This window comes from Arvicanthis niloticus, chromosome 15 (assembly GCF_011762505.2).
Source record: "Arvicanthis niloticus isolate mArvNil1 chromosome 15, mArvNil1.pat.X, whole genome shotgun sequence".
Taxonomy (NCBI): Eukaryota; Metazoa; Chordata; class Mammalia; order Rodentia; family Muridae; genus Arvicanthis; species Arvicanthis niloticus.
Genome location: NC_047672.1, coordinates 21,262,922 through 21,287,858, shown reverse-complemented (window position 1 = coordinate 21,287,858; position 24,937 = coordinate 21,262,922). Strand labels below are relative to the sequence as shown.

The 24,937-nt window shown below is 40.4% G+C and overlaps 1 protein-coding gene across 1 annotated transcript in view; it reads right to left on the bottom strand.

The window, feature by feature from the left end:
* The window catches only part of LOC117720893 (TRPM8 channel-associated factor 3), a 9,306-nt gene extending 5,237 nt beyond the window's left edge, over window positions 1-4,069 (bottom strand). The window contains exons 1-2 of the mRNA XM_034519601.2: window positions 3,447-4,069; window positions 1-946 (exon numbers count right to left, since the gene is read on the bottom strand). The exon at window positions 1-946 is cut by the window's left edge and continues 19 nt beyond it. Of these exons, the coding sequence (XP_034375492.1) occupies window positions 1-946; window positions 3,447-4,069 (1,569 nt within the window). The remainder of the gene's footprint in view (window positions 947-3,446) is intronic.
* Between the last annotated feature and the right edge of the window lie 20,868 nt (window positions 4,070-24,937).

The following is a 24,937-nucleotide window of genomic DNA, read 5'->3' as shown; positions in this document are numbered from 1 at the left end:
TATCGGAGATTCCGTAGGAGGTAGTAAGGCCGGAGGGGGAAGCAGCTGAGATCTGTCAACTCCAGATTTGAACAATTCATAAGCCAGGGATAGCAGAAAAGCCTGAGGGCTGCCCTTTGTGATTGGGTGTTGTTCAGTCACAGTTGGGAAGCCCTTGCTTTGGATAATTTTTAGGGCATGTTTCTTCACCGAGTCGTAGATGGAAATCCTCTGATGCGTCATTTGAAACATGTAGAAACAGTCTTGTGAGAGCTTATCCAGCCAGCTCTCTTGTAAGCTACTCCCCGGGCTGTAGATCATGGACTCAAATTGGGACAGGGCTCTACGGATATGATAGTTTATCACCTCCGGGTTGGGGACTGGGAAAGAGCCTCTGTGAACCACCTGGCTAATGATGCCAAGGCCAAAACGTTTAAGAATGATGTTATTTGGGTATTGAGTCATGCAGTTAGAGTCTGGGTTCCTGTGGCCCCACAACCAGGCCTCTGCACCAATTAGCAAGCCTCCACCTTCTGCAACAAATTCCTCTACCTTCTCGGAATCTATATTGGCGAATGAGCGGCAGCAAAACACACTCAAGTCATTGGTTAGAAGTCCTGTTTCACTCCACTGGAAATTGCTGTTTGGTAACATCGACTTCAGTGCTTTCATTTCTGGAGCTAACCCAATTCTGCCTGTCTGATTCCCCATCAGCCAGTGTAAAGCATTGAGCACAAATGGCAGCATAGTTTGATTAAGTATCAAACTCTCATGTCCCCCCACCACCACCCGACCACGGCCATAGCGGGCAGCTGCAAGAAAGCAGTTGAATGAATTGTCTACTCCCAAGGGAAATGCCCGCTGTCCATGCACAAGCAGCTGGGAGGGGACTGCCCCTGTCTCAATGTCCATCTCAGACAACCCTTTCAGGAGCTGCTGCTGGTCATCCTTGAGCTCATCCTCGCATCTGGAAAGAGACAGTTCTCACATCAGTGTCTGCAAAAGAAGTGAGTAGAGTATTGGTAGGTCAGCAGAGACCTCTCTGGATCTCAGCTCTTTTGGTCCAAAACCCTCAAGAGTGAACAGAGGAGAGTGATACTTTTACCTCACCATGATGCATCTTCAAATCATTGTTAACTGGGAAGAAAGGGAAGGGAAGAAAGGGAAGGGAAGAAAGGAAAGGGAAGAAAGGAAAGGGAAGAAAGGGAAGGGAAGAAAGGGAAGGGAAGAAAGGGAAGGGAAGAAAGGGAAGGGAAGAAAGGAAAGAAAATTGATAAAGTTAATCACAGCAGGTGTGCATAAGAATAATTACCAAAACAAAAGACTACAAAACCAAAAACCAAACAGACAAAACCAAAATATTGAGCAAAAGGTGGAAGGAAATATTTACAACATGTAAAAAAGTCAAAAAAGTAGTATTTATAATACAGAAAGAACACTTAATAATCAAAGGAAAAGATGAAAGTAGAAAAAAATGAAGAGCAAGCACTTCAAGAAAGAAGTGAGAATTGCTATAAATATTTCAGTAATCAGAAACACAAATGAATAGTAACAATAATATCAAGCAAAAATTCATAATATTCAACACTAGTAATAGTATAAGCTATATTTTGTCATGAGTAAAATAGCAATTTAAAGTGGCAATTTTCAATTTCAATAAACATCTCATAAACAAATATTTTTGAATCCAGAATTTGCTTTCTTAGACTAGGTGTGAAAACTTGCACGTGATATGATACTCATGTGAAAACTTTAACAACAAATATTGATAATAACTTATATCTCTGGTGTCCTCCATCATGTGGTAGTTACTCCTTTTTGTTTGGTTTGGTTTTCATTTTTCAATACAGAGTTTCTCTATGTATCTCTGTCTGTTTTAAAACCTGCTCTGCAGACCAGGCTGGGCCCAGAGATCTGCCTGCCTCAGCTTTCAAATGCTGGGATTGGGCCATCACCACCCAACACTGTAGTTACTCCTAATGGAATCTTTTTTGGAGTCAAAAGCATTGAGCAGTTGATTCCAATCTTCCAGATAAGGAAAACCCACTATTTCCCAAATTTTTATCTAATCCTTGTGAAGAATTCTGGTCTATTACGGAAGAAGATGCTGCAGGTCTGGTGCTAGCTATCTCACCACACTTAGCCACTCAGACATTACCTTTTCCTGATGGTTCTACTCTGCTCAAGGAGAAGGAGATTTCTGAATGTAAAGCTACACAGTTTATTCATGTTACATTTTCCTTGCTATTCCTGGAATAGGTTGACATTGTATTTGGTTGACTGACTCATTCATTCATTCATTCATTCATTCATTCATTCATGTTTAGTCCCTACTTACAATGCCAGGTCCTGCATGATGTTTGAATACAATGGTAAGCGAGGTAGATGCAATTCTTTTTTAAAATCTCTCTGTGTGAGGGGTATGTGTATATATGCCTGTTTAGTAGTATGTGTGTACTTGCATCTGTGTGTAGACAGATTTAAGAGTGCACATGCACAGACTTGGTGGACTGAGGCTGATGTTTAGAAGTCTTCCTTGGTTACTCTCCATCTTAGCTATTGAGGCTGGATCTCTCAATTGAACCCACAGCTTACCTGTTCATGTAGCCCAATAGAAAGCTTCCTTCACGGATCCCTTATCACTACCTCCTACATACTGGGATTATTGAATGGCCTCCATGTCAACCTAGCATTTATGTGGTTGCTTGGGATTTAATTGTGGTCCTCACACTTGCTTGGCAAACACTTTTTCTTTTTGAACCATCTTCCCAGACATTAAAAAACCCCACAATTTATATTTTATATATTTTGTAGACTTTTTCATAACTTACCTTTCGAGTTGTAACCACTCCTCTGTAATTACTTATGATGAGGCTATTCAATTGTAAATACAACAAAATACCCTGACCTCAAGGTAGTAAATGACCGACCAGTCTATACTAAAGAACAGAAGATATTGTTGCTTAACTACTATGACAGTTTGTATAAATGTGGCCCTCATAGATTCAAGTATGGAATGGCATTAGAAAATGGCACTTCTTGTTGGAGAATGTGTGTCACTGGGGTGGGCTTTGAGGTTTCAGAAGCTCAAGCCAGGCCTAGAGTCTTTCCTCTCCTGCCCATCAGTCTAGATGTAGAACTCTCAGTTTGTTCTCCAGTACCATATCTGCCTGTGTGCTACCATATCCATAGTGACAATAATGGATTAAACCTCTGACTGTGTTAACTAGCTCCCCATTAAATGTTTTCTTTTCTTTTATGAGAGTTTCTGAGGTCATGGTGACTCTTCATGAAATAGAACATTAACTAAGAAAACTACCATACTTGATAATTGCATCAGTAGCTATAATTATTTCACTCTGTAATAACCAATTTATTCACTGTTAAGCTGAAATATCCTTTTGAAATAGGGTAATTGGGCTGTTACTTAACAAGAATAAAATTCCCACGAGGAAAGCATCACTTACTGGACATAGAGTGTGAGATTGGGTATCTCCTTAGAAACCTTGAACCAGTCTCTATTCCCACAGACATCTGTGAAATACACTCCAGCCACACTTGTCACCTGGTTTCCAGGAAAAATGGACAGCACTTTATCATGGCCATGGTGAACAGCCCAACTCAAAGCCTGGCCTCCAATTAGCAAGCCTCCTCCATTCTTCAGGAACTGGATCAGCTTCTCAGTCAAGGTGTCGTTGTAGGCATCAATGCAATAAACTCCCAGGGCCTCTCTAGGTTCAGGCTGAACCGATGCATTTATCCCAGAGTCACCTAGGATGTTAACTAATGATGCTAAGGAAGAATGCACTGCAATGGGAGCCCCTGGGCAGGGGCAGAGCCAGCTCACCACGTTGAGAAGAAATGGAACCAAGCCAGCATGCAGCAGGTAGCTCTCATGGGATACGACCACCAGGCGGCCTTGGCCATAGAAGGAGGCAGCAATGAGCACCTGGCCCTTGTCATTCACCATCACTGGGAAGGCAGCCTCCCCAGTAAGGAGGAGTTCACTGGGAATTGGTTCTTTGGGAAGATCCCAGCTGGTCACTCCGTTCATGAGGGCCTCAAAAACAGCATCAGGAGTCGTTGCCATGGTTCTGCCAGCAGCTGCAGAGGAAGCAGAGACTCAGGATGGTGAATGAATGAACGGATGGATGCTAAATAAATGAAAGCAAGAAGTATTTTCACAGTCGTACACAATGAAGTCTGTATTCAATCTTGAGAAGTTAGGATCTTTGATTTCCTCTGGGGAGCTTTATCCTCGGGTGCATTTTCACTCCTCAGTTATTTCTTGCTATCTCTTTCCTTACTTCCAGTCAGATGCTCACTATGGCTTTCTTCCATTGTCTTAGTTCTCCTCTCTTCTGGCTCCATGCTGCCCATCAGACACTGTAGTTACAGCTACTCCTCATGTACAAGCGCTGTAATGATCCCCATGGCTGACCCCAGCCCATACTTCTCCTATCCACATAAATCCTTTGTTTTCATAAGCCTATCAGTTCCAACTGCTATTTGTGAGAAACCGAGCTCATCTTTACCTTCTCAAAAGAACAAACATTTGAACTTATTTCTTTCTGTGTAAAGAAGATACTATCAACCATGAGAGGTTTGATGTAAAGGTTTGTTTGTTTAGAGACTGGCATAGGCATCTGTCAAAAGCTGACTCCTGCATGTTTATCCTTTTCCCGAGTTGCTCAGAATGATCGGGGGCAGCACAGTTTTAGAATTACATTTGCCCTCGTCCTCTCTCCACTTCAAACACCCCATCATCAAACTTTGCAAGATATCAATTACATCTCTTTCCACCACTGGTGCCTCTAGCCTGTTCCGGGATCTTCAGATTTCAGGCGCCAATTGTAATCAATGATCACAGGAAATCCTCCTTTGGTAAGAAACTTTCTGTGCTAGTTAGTTTTTATTGTCCAGCTGACACAACCTAGGTCCACCTGGGAAAAGAATCTCAACCGGGAATTACACGGATCAAGTTGGCCTGTGAACCGAGTCTTGGGAGTGGTTCTCTTGATTGTTAATTGAAGTCGAAAGACCAAATTTGACTTTGAGAGACATCATTTCATATGTTGGGTCCTGGTCTATGTAAGAGTAGAGAAATCTAGCTAGTTCTACAGCGAGCCAGTAGTAGGTACGATACATGCATCTCCCTGAGTTCATGACTGCAGCTGTGATATGACATCCTCAAGCCCCACCTCTGTGACATCCCTGACATGATGGACTGGAACCTGGAGTTGTGAACTCAAATAAAGCCTTCCTTGTCTATGTTACTTTTTGTCAGGGTACTTGCTAGTCCAAGAGACATGTAACTAGAGATGGCACCTCTCTCCTGGGAAAATAGGAACCCTGCTTTCAGCCCAGAAATGGAAGTCACCCTCCTTGTATGACTTTTCAGCTCTATATTCCATTCTAATCTCAATAAAGACTCTATTTTAAAAAATGACAATTAGACTTGTGGTTTTCAGTCTATAAGAGGCCATTTCCTGTAAAATGCCATTTCTCCACCCACCTTTTTTTTAAAGCTGTTTTACAATACTCATTTTGGGTTTTTTTGTTTTGTATTGTTTTGTTTTTTGTTTTTTTCGAGACAGGGTTTCTCTGTGTAGTCCTGGCTGTCCTGATACTCACTCTGTAGACCAGGCTGGCCTCGAACTCAGAAATCTGCCTGCCTCTGCTTCCCAAGTGCTGGGATTAAAGGCATGCGCCACCACCACCCGGCTTACAATACTCATTTTCTAACAGAAGCCAGAAATCAAAATTTCCAACAACAGAGACTTGTCTTAGAAAGCTCAGGGTACAGGATCTTTAGACTCAAAACATGGCTTTGATTCATTTTGAAGTCGGAATGTGAATAGGCATTGCCTTCCCAGGGAGAGATAACTCTGCACACTTAGAGATGAAGAAAAAGCTCTTTGCTAAAGTGCCTAGCTGGCTGGGGCTAACGTCCAAATAAGAATTAGGGTTGAGAAAAAAGTTTTAACTTATATACACCTAGGTGTATGCATTCCCTAAACACTGTCATCTTTAAATCTCCTTTGTCCTGGTCCCAGGTCACACTCTGAACAATTTAAACAGAGACAGGAGACTGTAAGTCTGGCTGCTTAGGTAGTTAGGAGATTTACACAGCAAAGCTGCTGCCAAAATTATTTCTTATGGTCATCTTGTCCATCTGGTAGAATTATATTTTCCTGATAAGATTACAGCGGACTTAATGACTAGGATGTAATGATGAGTGTGACCCAGTGCTGCCCTCCTTGAGCTGCCCTTATAGATATGACATTGAGGATGGGCATAATGGCTGATTATGAGTCAGGGCAATCTTCTTTGTTATGGGAATGGAGCCTAATAGTAGATGAATAAACGTGTAAATTCAAGCGCCCTAAATTCGGCTTATCTCTCACAGGACTGGTTAACATACTTTGGGGTGTTTGGAGGCAGTGCTCCTTAAGCTAAATTCCACTTGTGTGACCTAATATCTCCTAAGCAAATTCTTTATTATAGTGGTTCTCAACCTGTGGGTTCTGTCCCCTTTGTCAAACCCATCTCTCTAAAAAATATTTTCATTATAATTCATAGCTAGCAAAATTACAGTTATAAGGTAGCAGCACCAAAAATAATTTTATGGCTGGGAGTCACCACAACATGAGGAACCGTATTAAAGGGTCACAAAATTAGGAAGGTTGAGAACCACTACTTTTTAACATCAATTTTATTTTATTTGTTTGAGTTTCTTTTACATCAGTATAGCACTGAGAGGCTCCCCAACCAAGTGAGTGAAGGGAGAGCTTTGTTCATTTTGAGAAGCAAGAAGGTCAGGCAAGACACATTAGTTTCAGCATTAGCTTGACCTGTCAGCTACTGTTGATGACTGGTTTTCAGACAGTTAAAACTTACCCCATGCAAGTTTCAGAAAGAACAGGTGTAAGTATACTATCTCCTACGTGCTCTTTCCATAGCTGTACATTTGCCAATCTTCTGCCTAGCACTTGGGTTCTTTGGACTGTTGTTGAGGTAGCCAGAGACACATGCAAAGAAACCTTTACTTGAACAAAGAAGTGGGTGATATCAATCAACAAATTCCAGGAGGAATACTGCTCACACTCAGCATCATTTCTGAGGGAAGTCTAAGTATTAGAGAAAGGTTTAAAGACTCATCTACCGTCCTTGCTTGAAGGTGGAAGGGTGTTTGGTTCCTCACATCTTAGGAGATCTTATCATAAATTCTAGGTGTGGTAAAGCCAGTCTAGAACTGAGAGAGAGAAACATTCAGTCACCCAATTAATAATAGGAGATAGGAAGCCATGCATAGGGTAGATGTTCTACAAAAGCTGCTGCTGGCTTCTGCATCTGTAAGTGAGGGATGAGGAGAAGGCACCTCGGGTGAAAGGGCATGGGTGGAGATTTGTTTGAAGGACATGGTACACATCCCTATTCAAAGTCATTTGAATAGGGTAGGTAAGAGGGCTCAGTGAATTTATTAATTTTTATTGGCTATTTTATTTACATTTCAGATGTTATCCCCTTCCCCCATTTCCCCCCATCCAGAAACCCCTATCCCATTCCCCCTCTTCCTGCTTCTATGAGGATGTGCCCCCCATCCATCTACCCACTGCCACCTCTGTGCTCTCTAATTTCCCCACGCTGGGACATCCAGCCTTCATGGGACCAAGGACCTCCTCTACCACCTATGCCCAACAAGGCCATCCTCCCCTACATATACAGCTGGGGCCATGGGCTTCCCTCCCTATGTGCTTCCAGGCTGGTGGTTTAGACTCTGGGAGCTCTGGTTGGTTGGTAATACCAGGAGCACTATTTATTCATGCAGGAATGAAGCATTCTTTCTAGGATCTGGATAAGCCCCAGGAAGCTGGGTTTGCATAAAGTAAGACCTCTCCTCATACTTTTTCTCCCACATGGGTTAGTTTGTCCTGCTCCTTTTCTAGTATGAAGTAAAATAGCACAAGACTTTCTCTTATCAGTGGGGCTGCTAGATCTTGAACTCGGCAGCCTTCAGATCTACAAGCCAAAATTGGCATATTTTATTTATAAACCACTTCTTTGAGGGAATTTTTTTTTTACAGCATTAGAGAATATAGTCAGCAGTAGTATTAGCACAGTGCAAGGCATAGCTCTCACTTCTAAAATCCAAAGAAAGGATGTGTTTCTACCTTCCTTCAATGAAATACACAGTAAAGACCTAATATTTCAGCAAGAGCCATATCACTCACCTGGATGTCTTCTGTAGCTGTGTCTGCTGAGGAGAAGAGATGTCTCTGTGGACTTAGGGTAGACGAACTGGAGATTCTGTACATAAGAAGGGAGGTGTGATCACTTTTTAGTATTGTCCTTCTTTCTGCTTCCTCTTGGAAGGCTGGTGCTTGGGTTGGACCTTGGAGAGACACTCAGGCTGTGCTTCTTTGTGAGCCTGCGAGTCATTTCTTGAGGGGTCTGCATTCATAACTCTTGCAGAGTGACTTAAGTTCTGAGATTCCAGCTTCTTCAGTTGTGGCAATAGCTCTGAGTAATCAGCTTTTTTTCCTCTTTAAACTAGTCTTTCTTTGTGGTAAGCAATGGGCTCTCTTGAAGCTTCCATGATATTAAACAGCAATCAAGAAAAGTGTTATCTTGAATTATCAACTTGATGCAACACAACCTTTACTGATCCAGGGAGAGAGTCTCAATAAAGAATTGTTTACATTGGGGTTGGTCTCTGGTTATGTCTATGGAGGACTGTATGTTTCCTAAGTACGGCTTTTAAAATCTTTGTATTGATTCTTCGTGAATTTCACACCACATACTCCAGATCCACGTATCTCCTGGAGCCTTCATATTAGCCCTCTGCCCTTGCAATGCCCCTCTCCCAAGAAAACAAAAATCCAAAGTACACAAACAAAGAAAAAAGAAAAAAAAAAGGAAAGAAAAACACCCCCACAACCAACAAAAATATCTTGTAGTGGAAGCTGTAGTGTGTCCTAGTGTGTAGCACAGTATACCCTTTTGCCTACATATGTTTACTTGCAATCGTCATTGCAATGAGTCATTGGTTTGGTTTGGGAGCTCTGGCTTCTGCTACACTATCAATACTGGGTCCTCACCAGGGCTCCTCTTAGATATCCTGTTGTTGCCCTGTGTCATGGAGATCCTGCAGCTTTAGATTTAAAACAGAAGGACCTGCCCCTTCACAAGTTCCAGAATCATAGATGGGGTAGATGTTGGGTTGGGCCAACTTACAGCACTGGATCTGGGCCTGGGTAGTATCTGAATTGCTCAGCCTGCTAGCTCTCTCACACTCTCACCAATAGGGTGAGCTCTCCAGCACTACCCCAGGTAGCTCAGCTAATGCTGCAGCCAGCAATAGGCAAGGCCAACTCTCCACCTCAACCCCTACCAGGGTCTGCTCTACTGTGCTGACCAGGTAAGTTACAGGGCCCTCTCTCCCAGGTGCTGCAGCCTGTGAGGGGCAGGGACAGCTCTCCCATCTGCATAACTCCAGGGCTTGCTATCTTTGAGGGGAGAGAGGGAAGGGTATCTCTTCCTTACTCATGCCCATGCCACTGCATGACAGATGAGGGGCAGGGACAGCTTTCCTGTGCTCAAGCCCTCAGAGCTGGCTGGCTCCTGTCACTGCTGTGAAGGCCAGCTCTACTATACCACCTGGGAGGGGTGCAGGACTGGCTTTACTGAGTGCTGCAGATGCTAATGGTGGTGCCAGCTCTCCTGAGTGCTGCAGTCAGTGAGGGGTGGGGCCAGCTCTGCATAGCTCTTGGACATCAGCATGGTCCCAGGTAGCAGCTCAGACCAGGGACAACAACATGGCCTTTGGAACTAACATGGGCCATAGATATCAATACAGACCCTGCTGCTGCATACCACAGACACAAACATGTCCTTCAGAAGCAGCATGGTCAGGGACTTTACCATGGCCTCAGGTGGCATCTCAGGCTACTCACATCAGGCTATTCCTCTCCACCCTCAAGTTTCTCTTCATGGCTTTCAAACCCTTCCATACTCTTTCTCTTCCATCCCTCCAACCCATACTTGCACATCACAGTAGCTTATGCTGAGGGTGGGCCATGAAGTTGAGGGACCTCTAGGTATCTTTAAATGTTTATCCAACCCAGAGATTCCAAAGGAAATAAATTTCTGGCCAATGTTAAACACAGCACAGTAAAACCATAATTCAACATAGAGTTGAGCAGTCTCATGGCTGAACTGCCACCACGACCAACTAGAGAGATGAGCAGATAGACCAGTGATGAGAAGAAAACAGCAAGATACATTCTCTCAGTTGTGAGTCTCCATTCTGCAGGTACTGTAATTCACATAGTGGTGGATTTTTCTTAAAGGAAGAAGACACAGGCTCACTGGCACTAATATTTGTTACTGGTTCTATTGATGGACAGTGTAGTTCACTATTTCCCAAGGAGCAAGAACAACACCCAACCATCTTCATGTCTCCAGTTCCACTTCACTTCATAGTGCCTAAACCTCACTGCTTCTTTTCGTCTGCCATTGTTCCGCCACTTATTTGCTTGCTTCTTTTACTCAACCACCTACTTACTCACTTCCTGCTGCAACTGGGTTGGCTAGGGTAACTGGTGACCGACCAGTCATGGGCTGAGGGGTTGTTCTGGCACTTCCTCAACACGGGGTGATCAGGGACCTCCTAGGATTGTCTAATAAAGTTTAGTTGTCACCAGAATTTTAGGGCCACTGTGGGTAGTATCATTCCTTAGGCAGGGTACCCAGAACTGTTAAAAAGTAGAAGAAATGAGCTGACAACAAGCAATCAATCGATAAAACAATCATTTATTTTCTTTCTGCTCCTGACAATAGATGCAATTAGTTGTTTCAAATTCCTGTTACCTTGACTTCCTTACTGGACTGAAACCTGATGTTAACTGATATAAAAATAAAACTTATTGTAAAAAAAAAAAATTCCAGGCCATGCTTTTGTGACCTATTTGAAAAGTTCAAAAACCAGATAATTTTAAAAGTTATGAAACCCTTTCCAAAAAAGGCAAGATAAAGAACTTAACTTATTTTAATGACATAACTTATTATATGAAGAAGGATGTAAGTTTGATGTTAAAATATGGTCAGACCACATGAAGCTTAACAAGAGGGAAGGCCAAAGTGTGGCTGCTTCCAACTCACACTTTGAATAATGTTGTCTCCCGCCCCTGCAAATCCCCCATCCCATTGCTTCTCCCCATTCCAACACTTCAACATTTTGGAGGAGAGACTGGGAAGAGGAACAAAGTGATCACTAGAGGCAAAGGGAGGGAGGGTCTTGGGTGGGAGGTAGGAGGAGGAAGAGAAAGTGGGGAGCAGGATCAGGTATGGGAAGAGATAGGAGAGAAGTCCAGAGAGCCAGGAGAATGAATTAAAATACCAGTGGAGGGTAGGGGACAGGGGAAACCACTAGAAAGTCACAGATAGTAGGATGCAAGTGGCTCCCAGGACCCAATGGGGATGACATTAGATGAAATGACCAACAGCAGGGAGTTAGAACCTGAAGAGACCACCTCTAGTAGATAGACATGGCCCCCAGTTGAGGAATAGGGCCACATACTCATCTCAAAAAAATTTAGCCTAGAATTGTTCCTGTCTAAAGGAAATGCAAGGGCAAAAAAAAAAAAAAAAAAAAAAAAAAAAAAAAAAAAAAAATGGAGCAGAGACTGAAGGGAAGGCTATCCAGAGATTGCCCCACTTTGTGATCCATCCCATCTGTAGACATCAAACCCCCACACTATTGCTGATGCCAAGCACTGCTTGCAGACAGGAGCCTAGTAGGGCTGTCCTTTGAGAGGCTCTGCCAGCACATGGCTAATATAGATGCAGACACTCACAGCGAACCATCGAACTAAGCCTGGTGACCCCAATGGAAGAGTTAGGGGAAGAAGTGAATGAGCTGAAGGGGATTTCAACCCCATAGGAAGAACAACGATATCAACATCAGACCTCCTAGCGCTCTCAGGGACTAAACCACCAACCAAAGAGTATACATGGGTGGGAACATGGCCCCTGCTATATATGTAGCAGAGGATGGCCTTATCTTTCATCAATGGGAGGGGAGGTGCTTGGTCATGTGGAGGCTTGTTACTCCAGAGAAGGGAGATGCTAGAAGAATGAGGCAGGAGTAGGTGAGGGAGTATTCTCTTAGATGCAAAGGGGAGGGGGGATGGGGTAGGGTATTTGTGGAGGAGAGACTGGGAAGGAGAACATTTGAAATGTAAATAAATAAAATAATAAAAAATATAAGTAAATACAGAAACAACAATAACAAAAAAACCCAAAAAATATATGGTCAGAACACTAAAATGATAATCACAGGCCTGTGTTACCTATAAATTTAGATTAAAGTGTCCAAAAAACAGCATTATAACTGTAAACAATAATTTATATGGATCCTAATATACATGACTAATTAGGTTAATACTAATTGGGAATTTATTTTAACATTAGAATACAAATTACTACATTCACCTATTTAATAGATTAAAAAATTACTGATTCAAGTGTTAAACAAATATTTTTTGTTAAAAGTCAAAGATTTTTCATAAAAATCTCTTAGAAAATGGATACAAACTTTCCAAATCCATGATAATAGTCATGTATAGAATCTGAGTCAAACATAATAGGGTAAGTGGTGAAAAGACATGTAAGATCAGGAAAAGACAAACATATGTACTGCCATGTTTATTTTTAACAGACATACAATAATTATACTCAATTTGGGAATGCATAATGACATTTCTTTCTTTTAGAAAGATACAATTTTTATATATGTATATGTCTATGTAAGAGTGTGCTCAAGTATTTGAGGTGCCTGTGTAAGCCAGAGGATTCTGCTAGATTCCCCAGAGTTGGGGTAACAGGTACAATATGGATATTGAGAATTGAACTCTATTTCTACCATGAAGTACAGTTACAGTGTGAGTCCATTGGAGAATCCTGATTTTTTGTACTTTGTCAGTGGGTATCAGTTGCAGATAGTTTCTTGGTTGGGGTTGAAAGTTTCTGTCTACTTCCGCTTCTCAGTGCTGGGAATCTCTCTGGTTTCAATTTGTGCAGGTCTTGGACATGCATAGCTACTTGTTACAGTCTCTGTGAGTTCATATGTACATAAGCCCTGTTGTGCCCGGAAGACATGATTTCTGTGGAATTACCCATCACCTCTGGCTCATACAATCTTGCTGCCTTCTCTTCCATATAGCTCCCTGACCCCCAAGGGAAGAATAAGTTTGATGAAGACATTCCACATCGGATTGAGTGCTCCAAAGTCTCCCTCACTCTGCACATTGTGCAGTTTTGGGTCTTTGTGTTATTTCCCATCTTTTGCAAGAGGTTTTTCTGATGATGGCTGAGCAAGCCACTGACCGTCAGTATAGAAGTAGTTGTTAGGAGTAATTTTATTTGTTTTTTTCCTGTGCCCCTGTCATATTCAGTTACAGAATTTTATCCAATTCTTTTCCTGCATCAATTCAGACAATTGTATGGCTATTGTTCTTTACTCTGTTAGTGTGATAAAATATATTTACTAATAGGTATATTTTGAACCACTCTTGCATATTTGGAATCAATTTCTCAATAAATGTATATTTTTGATGAGTTATTTAATCCAAATATTTTAATATGTTGTTTTTTGCATCAGTGTTTGTCAGAGATATTGGTCTATAGTTAGTTTTTGTTGCTGTGTTTTTTTGATTTTGGCACCCCAGTAATTTTGGGTAAGAAAAATGGATTTGGAAGGACAATATCCTTTTCAATTCATTGGAACTGTTTGAGAAAAATGGATTTATTTTTTTTATATACACCAAGAATCAAAGCCAGCTTTTACAGAGATATTTGCATATCCATACTCATTGCTATAATATTCATAGTGGTCAAATTATTAAATCAGCCCAGTGCCCATAAATGGATGAATGAATAAAGAAACTGTCTATACAAATATCTTTCAGTTAGCTATGAAATGAATAAAATTGTGCTGCTTTTTAGAAAATGGATGCAAGTGGAAATCATTGTAAGAGAGGATGCGAATCAGTCCTATAGAAACAAGTATCACATTTGTCTCATGTATGGAATCTGGTAAAGGAGGGAAGGACTGGACAAAGGGGTGGGGCTATTAGGATGTTGAAGAAGGGAGGTTGGGGAAACAAGTGAGATTAACAACAGAAAAAGGATAGATGAGGAGAGGAGGAAGAAAAGCAAAGTACGTTAAGTGCAGGTATGTGAATTTCATGATGAATCCCCTTACTTTGTATAATTAATGTATAGCAACAAAATTTTGATGAAGGTAAGTAGTGTAGCTATCAGCCCTGAGCCTTTGTTTGCTTAGGAACTATTCATTTCTGATTCACATTAGTATTTGTTATTGGCCTGTTCAGTTTTACCTAGTCTTCATTCATGATTCAGTCTTGATAGACATGGTTTCGATATGAAATGTTACCCACTAGCTCACAGATCTAAACACTTGTTCTCCAACTAGTGGTGCTGCTTCAAGAGGTCATGGACCCCTTAGGAGGTGAATGGAGCCTAACTGCAGGAACTGCATTACTTGAGGTAAGTCCTGACAGTCATTGTCTAGCAAGGTTCTGGCCCAGGATGTCTCTGCTTTCTGGTCTGCAGAGGGGGGTGGGGTGGGTGGAGTCTCTACTAACATGCATTTTAACAAGCTTTTCCTTCATGAACAACTGTATCCTTTAAATTGTGACCAACAGAAATCCTTTCTCCCTTAGATTGTTCTATCAGGAATTTTGTCACAGCAATGCACCTATAATTCATACAATGGATGACATCATTCCAGGAACTTATCCATGTTTTCTAAAATTTAATTGGCACATGATTACTCATGACATTCTCCCATGAGTCTTTTATTTCTTTGTATCAACTGTAATGGTTTTTTTTACCTATTAAGTTTCTTCTTTCTTCCTTATTAGTCTATAAAAAATCTGTTGCTTTTGTGATGTCATTAAAAAATCTCTTTATAAAATTAATATTTTGCATTGTTTTTTGAGTGTAAATTTTATTTACATGTATATGCACTGGTCTTTGTTATTTCCTTCCTCATAAAAGATTTATTATATTTTGTTCAAATAATCTTCACTGATAAAGTTCTCAGACATTATATTGGAGTTGATTTCTCTATTTATGTCTAAGAATTTTTGAAATATACAATGGTGTGTATTCAGCATTAAGCACATTTATGTCTATAATTGTTATTTCCTACCAACAAATTGATCTTGATTAATACACAATGCATAATTTTTGATATAAAGGAAATTTTATCAGCTGTATTTACCTGTCCTTCCCTTCTTGCTTCTGTTTTCCTCCATAGTAAGTCCCTATTTTCTGTTTATATATTCCTTCATCATTGAAGAGAGTTTCTTTTCAGAGCACAACATTGAGTTTTGCCATTAGTCTATTATCCTCTAAATCTATTTACGTTCATGCTTCTTGCTGATAGAGGACTGTCTCCTGTCATTTTATGACTGTTCAGTTGCTTTGCGTATCCTTTATGCCTTTCTTCATCCCTTTTAATTTGCTGCTTTCTTTACTGATGAATTTGATAATCTTTCTCTTGTGTGTATCTGATCTACTAGAGAGAATTATCCTTCTGGTGTTTTCATGATGATGACTATCATTCTTCCTCTCACTCAGAATTGTGATTTGTCTTAAACACTTCTTGGAGGGTTGGCATGGTGTAGCAAATTCTCTTGATTTTTGCTTTCCCTGGAAAGGCTATTTCTTCTTCATTTCTAAAATACCCATTCACTGAGCTAAATGCATACATAGATTGGAAGTAGACTGAAAATAATGCTATGTGTTAGGTACTGTATATACATAACATGGAAGCTTCTCTTTGCATATACATTTCATTATATATTATTTCATAATCTCTCTCTCTTTCTCTCTCTCTGTCTATGAATGAAAGTATGAGGGAGTGAAAGAACACTAGTGGGAAGAAATGGGGAAAAGCAGTGTAGGGTGTATGAAGTGAAACATGTGAAACATACATTATATAGAAACTTAAAAACAAATTTCAAAAAAGAGATTATGAAATCTGAAAAACAATGTCTTAGTTAGCACATTTAAAAACATATATGAGCTTCCCCCACCCATCTTCCCTATTTGCTGAGTCCTCTGGAGCAAGTTGAAAGGCCCTGAACAGCCTGCTATCCCAGAAGGACCTCCATTTTCCCCCACCCATCTTCTCTGCTTCCTGAGTGCTCTGGGCACATCCAGCTGCCATGAGGAGCCTGTTAACCCAACTGGACCTCCATTCTCCCACCACCTCTTTACCCACCTTGATTGGATCTGTGGCTCCTGAACCATACAGACCTACAGATCCAGAATCATACAACCCAGGTATATCCATCACATACCTGCCTCACCAACACCATAGAGGTTAACCTCTCTTCTAATACCTACTAGAACAGGAAAATTCAGGAATCAAAGCCATCCAGATGGTTAAAGCCTCTTGAAATAATGCAATCAACAAAAGCCTAGACAATATGACAACTTCTGAGCACAGCTACCCTACTACAGCAAGCCCTGGATATCCTAACAGAACTGAAGCACAAGAAAATGACCTTAAATTCAATCTTATAAAAATGATAGAGACTTTTAAGGAGGAAATGAGTAAATCTTAAAGAAACACAGGAAAGTACAATCTAACAGGTAGCAGTCTTTAAAGAGGAAAGAAATGAAAAACTTAAAGAGCTACAGGAGAATACAATTAAACAGGTGAAGGAAATAAATAAACCTGAGCAAGACTTGAAAGTGGAAATAAAAGCAATAAAAAAAAACCACAAACTGAGGGAACACTGGGGATGGAAAACCTAGGGGAGAGAACAGGAATAACAGATGCAAGCATCACCAACAGAATACAGGAGATGGGAGAGAGAATCTTGGGTGTAGAAGATACAATAGAGGAAAGTGATACATCAGTCAAAGAAAATGTTAAATCTAAAAAAAAATTCTTTACACAAAACATCCAGGAAATCTGAGACACTATGAAAAGGCCTAACCTTAGAATAATAGGAAGAGAAGAAAATGAAGCGTCTCAGCTCCAAGGCCCAGAAAATAGTTTCAACAAAATCATAGAAGAAAACTTTCCCAACCTGAAGAAAGAGATGCCTATGAACATACAAGAAGCTTATAGAACACCAATTAGAATGGACCAGAAAGGGAAATTCTTCTGCCACATAATAATCAAAGCACAAAATGTACAGAACAAAGAAAGACTGTTAAAAGGAGCCAAGGGAAAAGGGCAGGCAAGATACAAAGGCAGAGTTATCAGAATTACACCTGACTTCTCAACAGAGACTCTAAAAGCTAGAAGGACCTGAACAGATATCCTGCAACCTCTTAAAAAACCCCCATAGATGCCAACCTACGTGGGATGTAAAACCATGCCAGGAAGTTTGGTAAGGTAGAGCAGGAGACTTGGTGGGCAAACACCTGAGGCTTAGGTGACTCCCAGCTCCCTGTCAGTCTCCTGACTTGTAACACGCTCCATACCTCTCACATAAAAAAGACTGAACCTGTGGTCATGTGGGCACAAAGCAGAGTTCTCCATGCTAATGAGGTATCTGGAGGCCCAGAGGGCTTAGGCAATAAGTTTCCCTTTACGGACATTCCTCCCTGCAAAAGGTATTTAATCTCATACATTGAGAAATGGGGTATGGTTTTATGCACCCATTTTCCACCATGACAGTAAACTGTTTGGAACCACGGACTGTCTCTTTTCATCGAGATCCGCTGTGGGGAGCCGTGAAGAAGGCCTTTGCCTACAGAGCCACAGCCGAATCTCCTGTAGAAGGCCTCTTATCTCTCAGCCACAATTGCCACCAAGCCTGCATCCATCAAGCTAAGGACAATCCACGTGCTCTTGTGGGACGAGACAGAGCTTCCTCTTCCCACCCTCTGTCCTTGGACTAGACACTGTCCCCACCCTGAGAGCCCCAGATTCTGATCTCTGCTCTTCTTTGATCAGCAGCGCCTGGATGTCCAAGAGTCTGAGAACCTCATGGGCCCAGTCTCTTTGCAAGCCTCGGGACCCAGAACCAGCTTTGGCTTTCCCACCTGTCAGACTGCACCTTCCCACCCCCAGAGTGGTGCCTCGGTGCTGGGGTGCTGGTGCTTCCCTACAGCTTGGCATCATCCCCAGTGGCAGCATGGAGTAAGTGCAGCCAAAGTCCCTGGATTCCACATTCTGTCTCCTCACTTGGGAGGCGGCTGTGCCCTGTGGCAGGGTGAATGTGAGCCTACAACCCTACAAACCTAGACTAGCCCAGCAAAACTCTCAATAACCATAGATGGAGACAAATCCAAATTCGAACAATATCTACCCAGAAATCCAGACATACAGAAAATACTAGAAAAAAACCTCCAACCCAAGGAGGAAAACTATATCCAAGAAAACACGTGAAATAAGCAATAAGGTCCCTGGGTGTTCTTGTTGTAGTAGACACCGGTTGGAGGGTTAACCTCAATGGTCCTGGTGTGGCAGGCCTCTGATGGGTGACATTTACACTGTGTGACTGAGACCACACTGAATCTTTCTTCAGACCCTTATTGTGAGCCTGTCAACCTGTAAAACCCATCTTTATGAAAGCTGTCACATGTAACCAATCTATAGAACCCATATTTATTAAAGATGTCACCTGTACTTTACAAAGATCTTTGATGCAGTCATGTGTTAAGCTTCATTGTGCTCATGGATTGAATTATTTGTCACCAGGAAAACTTCCTCTAAATTGTGTTGTGCTTAACATGCCTAAAATAAACTCCTGAAGTTTAAATCAACACCAGCTTCTTAGTCGTGTTGAATCAAACTATCTTCTTGCCTCCCTAAGAGACCCTCGAACCCAGAGGATTGGATAAGAGAAGTCTGTCCAAATATTAAATGAGATATTTCTATTAGTTATGAAATCATAATGGCCTGTCAAGGTTTTCTTTGGAAGATGATGTTTAAGTGAGAGAAGCCATATTTGTATTCATGGTGTATTTCTTTGCAGTCTAGATGTCTTGATAGCCCAAACCATGTGACATCAGTTTCTGAAAGTTCTTGAACTGATTACTTCTAATAATTATTAATCCTTTTAAGATATAAACTTAACAAGGTGTGATTGAGATATATTGTATGTATTCAATTGGTGAAGGCAGAGCTGTTGTATCCTATGATTCTAAATCCATTCTTACACAATATTGCGAGCTAAAGTATATGTAAACATTTTCCTTCAACTAAAGCATAGTAATTTGGGAGAATTTTAGAATTTTAGAGACAGAAAATTAAAATAATATTGAAAAATAATTTGCTTCAGGAGAGGGGTGACATAACTTTTTTTTTTTTTTTTTTTTTTGCTAGAACTAGGACAAGAGACTAAGTTTGCCTTGATAGAGCAGTTTCCATTACATTTAAAGGAGAGAAGCTGTAATGTTGGTGAATGGACACAAGGGGGAGAGAAAAACACAGTGACACTGTACTATAAGTAGGGCCTATTCACCACAAAATTATACAACTCCCCTTACTTGTGTTTATTATTTCCTTTTAGCAGTATTTCTCAGTGGGAGGCTATACCAAAGTTCTACTTTTCTGATATTAACCATCCACTTTGTTAACAAGCTAGTGACTATATTCTATATATATATGTAGTCCTATTCTGCAAAGGACATAGAGGTAGGGTATTTTTTTGTCTTCTTTACAACTAGTAATAAGTTAGGGTGATGTCTTACCTCAAATTGCATTCATCATGCGAGCAATGTAGAATTCTCAGACACTGGATCTAATACCCTATCCTAAGGTCAGGGTTTTCCTGTCCAATATAGTAACAATGCAGTTGGAGTGTCCTTTAAAAAGATCTAGGCCCCAAACTTAAGACCAAGTTTCTCTAAGACTCCAGAGAACTCTCATTTATGGAGGCTTTAAACCCTCTCATGTAAGTGGGACAGGATGTTAATCATACCCTAAGGCAGTGGTTTTTCAACCTGTGACTTGTGACCCCTTTTGGGGGGAATCTAACAATCCTTTACAAGGATTACCTAAGACCATGGGAAAACACAGATATTTACATCACAATTCCATAACGATAGCACAATTACAGCTATGAAATAGAAACAAAATAATTTTATGGTTGGATGATTACTACAACATGAGGAACTGTGTTAAAGGGTTGCAGCATTGGAAAGGTTGGGAGCCACTGGTCTAAGGTATATATGCCTTGGATAGATTACTTTTATCATCCAGTAATCATTTTGTGCTTGAATCCAGACTCTGTGGTTGAGAAGCTGAGGAAGGTTTGATGCAGGCAGAACCATGCACCATGCTGCTCTGACAGCAGATTAGAACTGTCCTGTCACAAGGTCTAGAATCCAACTGCCAGAATCAGAACTTCAGCTTTTTTGTTTCTCATCTTTGTATCCCTATTTTCTCCTCCAGAAATGGGGGCAGTAACACAACTTCTTATTTGGTTCTTGTGGTAAAAAAAATAAACAGAGTATTTTAAACAGCAAACCATTAGATCCTTGGTAGACAACACAGGCTGAGATATAGATTTTTAGGTTGTTTGGTTTCAGGGAAATTATATAAGAGCAGAGGTTTTTTTGTTTTGTTTTGTTGTTATTACAGCCAACCCTGCCCCACTAGTATAGTTCACTGACCCGATCTACAAATAACTAGTATAATTCAGAATGGCTCTTAATGGCCGTCTACTCACTCTACCTGTTCAAATGGTCTATTAAGGATCAGTGAAGAGAAATGAAAGCTGTATTTCTGAGGAGTGGACTTTAAGGGTACCCTATAGGCTGCATCCCTGATAAAGCTGTCTCCTGCATCTAACTTACGTATATCTGGCTGAAACACACAGCACCTCAAATTCATGTCCCTGCAGGAACAAGACAGCGTGTTTTTTTTTTTTTTTTTTTTTTTTGTTTTTTTTTTTTTTTTTTTTTTTTTTTTTTTTTTTTTTTTTTTTTTTGTTGTTTTTTTTTGCCTGAACTCAGTTTCTAAGTGTAGACAATTTATTTTTAATCACTATGAGTGGCCTTAGATGATTTGGTTTTCTACAGTGAGGCTACTTATCTTGATGCTAATTCCCCATGGTCTATCTCTGTTGGTTCAGTAATTGAGTTTTGAGGGTTTGTCTTTTGCTCTGTATTGTAATGCTAAATACTGGCCCCCAAGGTCTCCTGGCCTCCAGGGATGAGAGAATCTTATCTTAGACCCAAGTGATGCAATGTAACCTTGCCCCAAGTTATCCCTGATTGGTGAATAAAGATGCCTACAGGTTATTGTTGGGCAGAAGAAAGATAGGTGGGGTGTATGGGATCAAAGAAGAGACTCTGAAGAGGAGAAGGAAGTAGATGGAGAGAGAAGAGACACCACAGGTTAGGTCAGTGATGAAAACATGGCCATGAGGGCTGGCCAATTAGAGTTAAGAACAGCCCAGATGGAACATAGCAAGTTATAACTCAGGGTTATTTATAGGGAAGTAGACATAATAGCCCGGAGGGTAGATATCTCTCCAGCTCTAGTGCCTTAAAGGCTTATTATAAACATAAAAGTTGTGTGTCTTTTATCTGGGAACTGAACGATCAATAACAGGGTAGAAACTATTGATTGAGATTAAATATTTACTATAACAATGGATGCATAGTCATTGTGGGGCTGGACTCATGGACTGGAAATGAGAAAAAGTGGCGCTTTTTTGTTGTTTTATTGCTTCATTCTCTTCTTCCATATGCAACCCTCAATAAAAATAATTTGATTTCTTTAGGTTATTCTTCATGAAAGAACAGCAAATTCTTTCACATATAATTATTTTCTTAATTGATATGGCTGTCCCTCCCCAAATTCCTCCCAGATCCTCCCCACTTCCCCATCCCATACACCCACCTTTCTTGCTTTCTCTCAGAAAACAAACAGACATCTAACAAAATAAACAAACACATAAATTACCCCCAAACTAAAAGAAAAATACAAACAAACAAACCTGAATAGAATAAAGCAAACAAATCTGAATAGCACAAAACAAAGAAATAAACAGAAGAACTAAGAGCCAAAGAAAAAGTACAAGAAACACACATTGGCATGAACAGAAATCTCCTAAAAACACAAAATCAGAAATCATAATAATTAAGCAAAGACCTGTGGTGTAAGAAAAAAAAAATAAAAAACAAAACGAACAAAAAACCACCCCTCACAAAAAACAGCTAAAGCATTATAAGACAAAAACCCAAAAGTCAGCTAAGTCCTTATAAGACAAAACAAGTAAACAAACAAACAGCAACAACACCCACAACAAAACCTCCTAAAATATTATTGAGTTCATCATGAGTTCATCTTGGGTTGGCCATTTACTGCTCGGCATGAGTCCTTTAGAGTGATTTGTATACCTAGTGAGACTCCACTGGAAAAAACTAAAATTTTCATTTTTCAAGTGTTGTCATTTGGAGATTGCTTCTGGGTTAAGGATGGCGGCTTGTGTTTTCTTCCCCTCTCATCACTGGGATCCCATCGGGCTCAGACCTGTGCAGGCCTGTTCATGCTGCAACAACCTCTGTGTGGCCATATGTTAATCATTCTTTTGATGTTTAGAAGGTCTTTACTTGGAGTTCTCTATTCCTTCCAGCACTTATATTCTTTCCTTCCCTCTGAGCTTCAAGGGATGGGAATTGATGGAGACACCCCACACAGGCTTCAGTGTTCCATGGTTTCTCACTCTCTGTTCCTTGTCCAGCAGTAGGTCTATTTATCATCATTTATTGCAGAAAGAAACTTCTTCAATGATGGCTGGGTGAGGCACTGATTTATGAGTATAACAGAATGTTACTAAAAATCATTTTATTACAATGTCCCTTTAGCAAAATAATAGTATTTGGTTTGTCCTTGGGTTCCTGGCCTATCCAATTTCAGGTTCTTGGCCACTCAAGTGGTATCAGGGATGCGTTTCAGTGGGCTCTAAATTCAACCAGTTAGTTAGCCTCACAAAATTTGTTCTACTATTTTAGTAGAACATATTTTGCATGCAGATCAGCATCGTAGATTGAAAAGTTTGCAGCTGGTTGGTGTTTATCTTTCTCCTTTGTTAGTGTGCTGAGTGTCTCCAACTACTGTGAACACTAGTCATTAGGAAGGAAGGCTGTAGGTAGGCAGCAGCTCCAATTCTCCAAATTCATTAAGTTGTGTAGGTGTTGTGTTCAGCAGTAGAGCCTCACTATCTGCTTGTGGAGAGCAACCGATAGCCTTGGCAATAGCCTGGGTTTCTTGTGGGTTCTTATGGGGCCCCTTTAGCCAAAAATGTAATAATATGTAACTTATTCCTGGTACTGGAGGCTTCATTTGATGATGAGAGATCTCTGGTTGGGGTTCTATTTTTCCTGTTATTTGGTAATTCCATTTAGATCACCTTCATATATGTGTATACTTTAGTACAGGGAATACCCACAGCCAACCTGGTATGTACTGGGGGTGGCAGGCATATCCATGAAGGAGAGACATGGCCCCTGCCTTGACTGTCTGCACATAATGGGAGACATTATACAAGTCATTACCAAGGGTGTGCTGATGTGTAAAGAAAATCACAGGCTGTATTAAAGCCTGAAGCATGAGGACATGGCCTGAGAAAAGGATCTTTAGGCTAGGATCTGGAGAAGGAGGAATAAGATAAAATAAAAAAGGGGGAGTAAGGGTTAGTGAAAGAGGAGGAGGAGACCTTAAAGGCAACAACATATTAAACCATGTTAGTATGGAGAGAGCTCTCCTTTCAAGCCATACCAGCTCATATAGTGCTTTTATAAGTCAAAGGACTCTCTGTTGACCCCAAGTGTTAGATGCCCCATCCATGATCCTATAGCATGTATCCTAAGATGACACATCTTTTCTTACAGGGCAAGATTTTATTAAATGCAATACCAAACCATACGGGTCATTTTTCCTGATATTTAGATAACAGATAAAATATAAGTTGAAATTATTTGTATCGCCAGAAGATTATAGGCTATTTATGTTTGCTGTCTTGATAAAGATCATAGAATAGTTAATGGCATACAATGGGGAAATGTTACTTTCTTATGAAAAATAAAAGTTATGTATTATGACTCTTCATTTTTGAAACTGTAATTCTAAGTAGGATATGTCCTTTGTTGGTCTGTTCTTTTTTTTTTTCTACAAAAGAGGAAGTCACTCTTTGATGTCTCTACTCTTTGATGAAATACAAGAAAGCCAGGTAGACAGAGGCAAGAAAGATACAGAAGCAGAGAACAGTCTAGAGATGAACAAGAGGGAAATGCTGACATAAATGATATGGGCATCATGACTAGAAGAAAGGAAGATATGTGTGAGACACAAATCTGGAAATATATACAAGGATCAAAGAATGAAAAACTATCATCTTATTTTATTATATATAGAGAAAGAACATAAAGCTGGGTGGTAGGGAGGTGGGGAGGACTTGAGAGAATCTGGGGTAGGGGAAACAAATATGAAAAACTTTGAATTAAAATGCAAATTTTCTTGGGGCTGGAAAGATGGCTCAGATGTCGACAGCACTAGCTGCTTTCCCAGAGGACCTGTGTTCAATTCCTAGCAACCTCATGGTAGCTCACAACTGTCTGTAGTCTGGCTCCAAGTGATTTGATACCCTCACATAGACACACATGCTGGCAAAACGCCAATGCACATAAAATAAAAATAAATAAATCATTAAAAATTATTATTTTCATAGCTATGAGTAATATGGTTACATTATGAAATTTTAAAGTGTGGAATATGAGTATGTTAAAAAATTCTAAACCAAAAAAAAAAAAAAAGAAAGAAAGAAAAAAGAAAAGAAAACCATCTCTCAACTGTCTTCTGGTCTAACTATAATGATTAAGTTTTTGGGCAATCTGATCAAGCTTTTCTCCCTAATACCAAAGGCAATGACTGGTTCCCAATCTATCCACT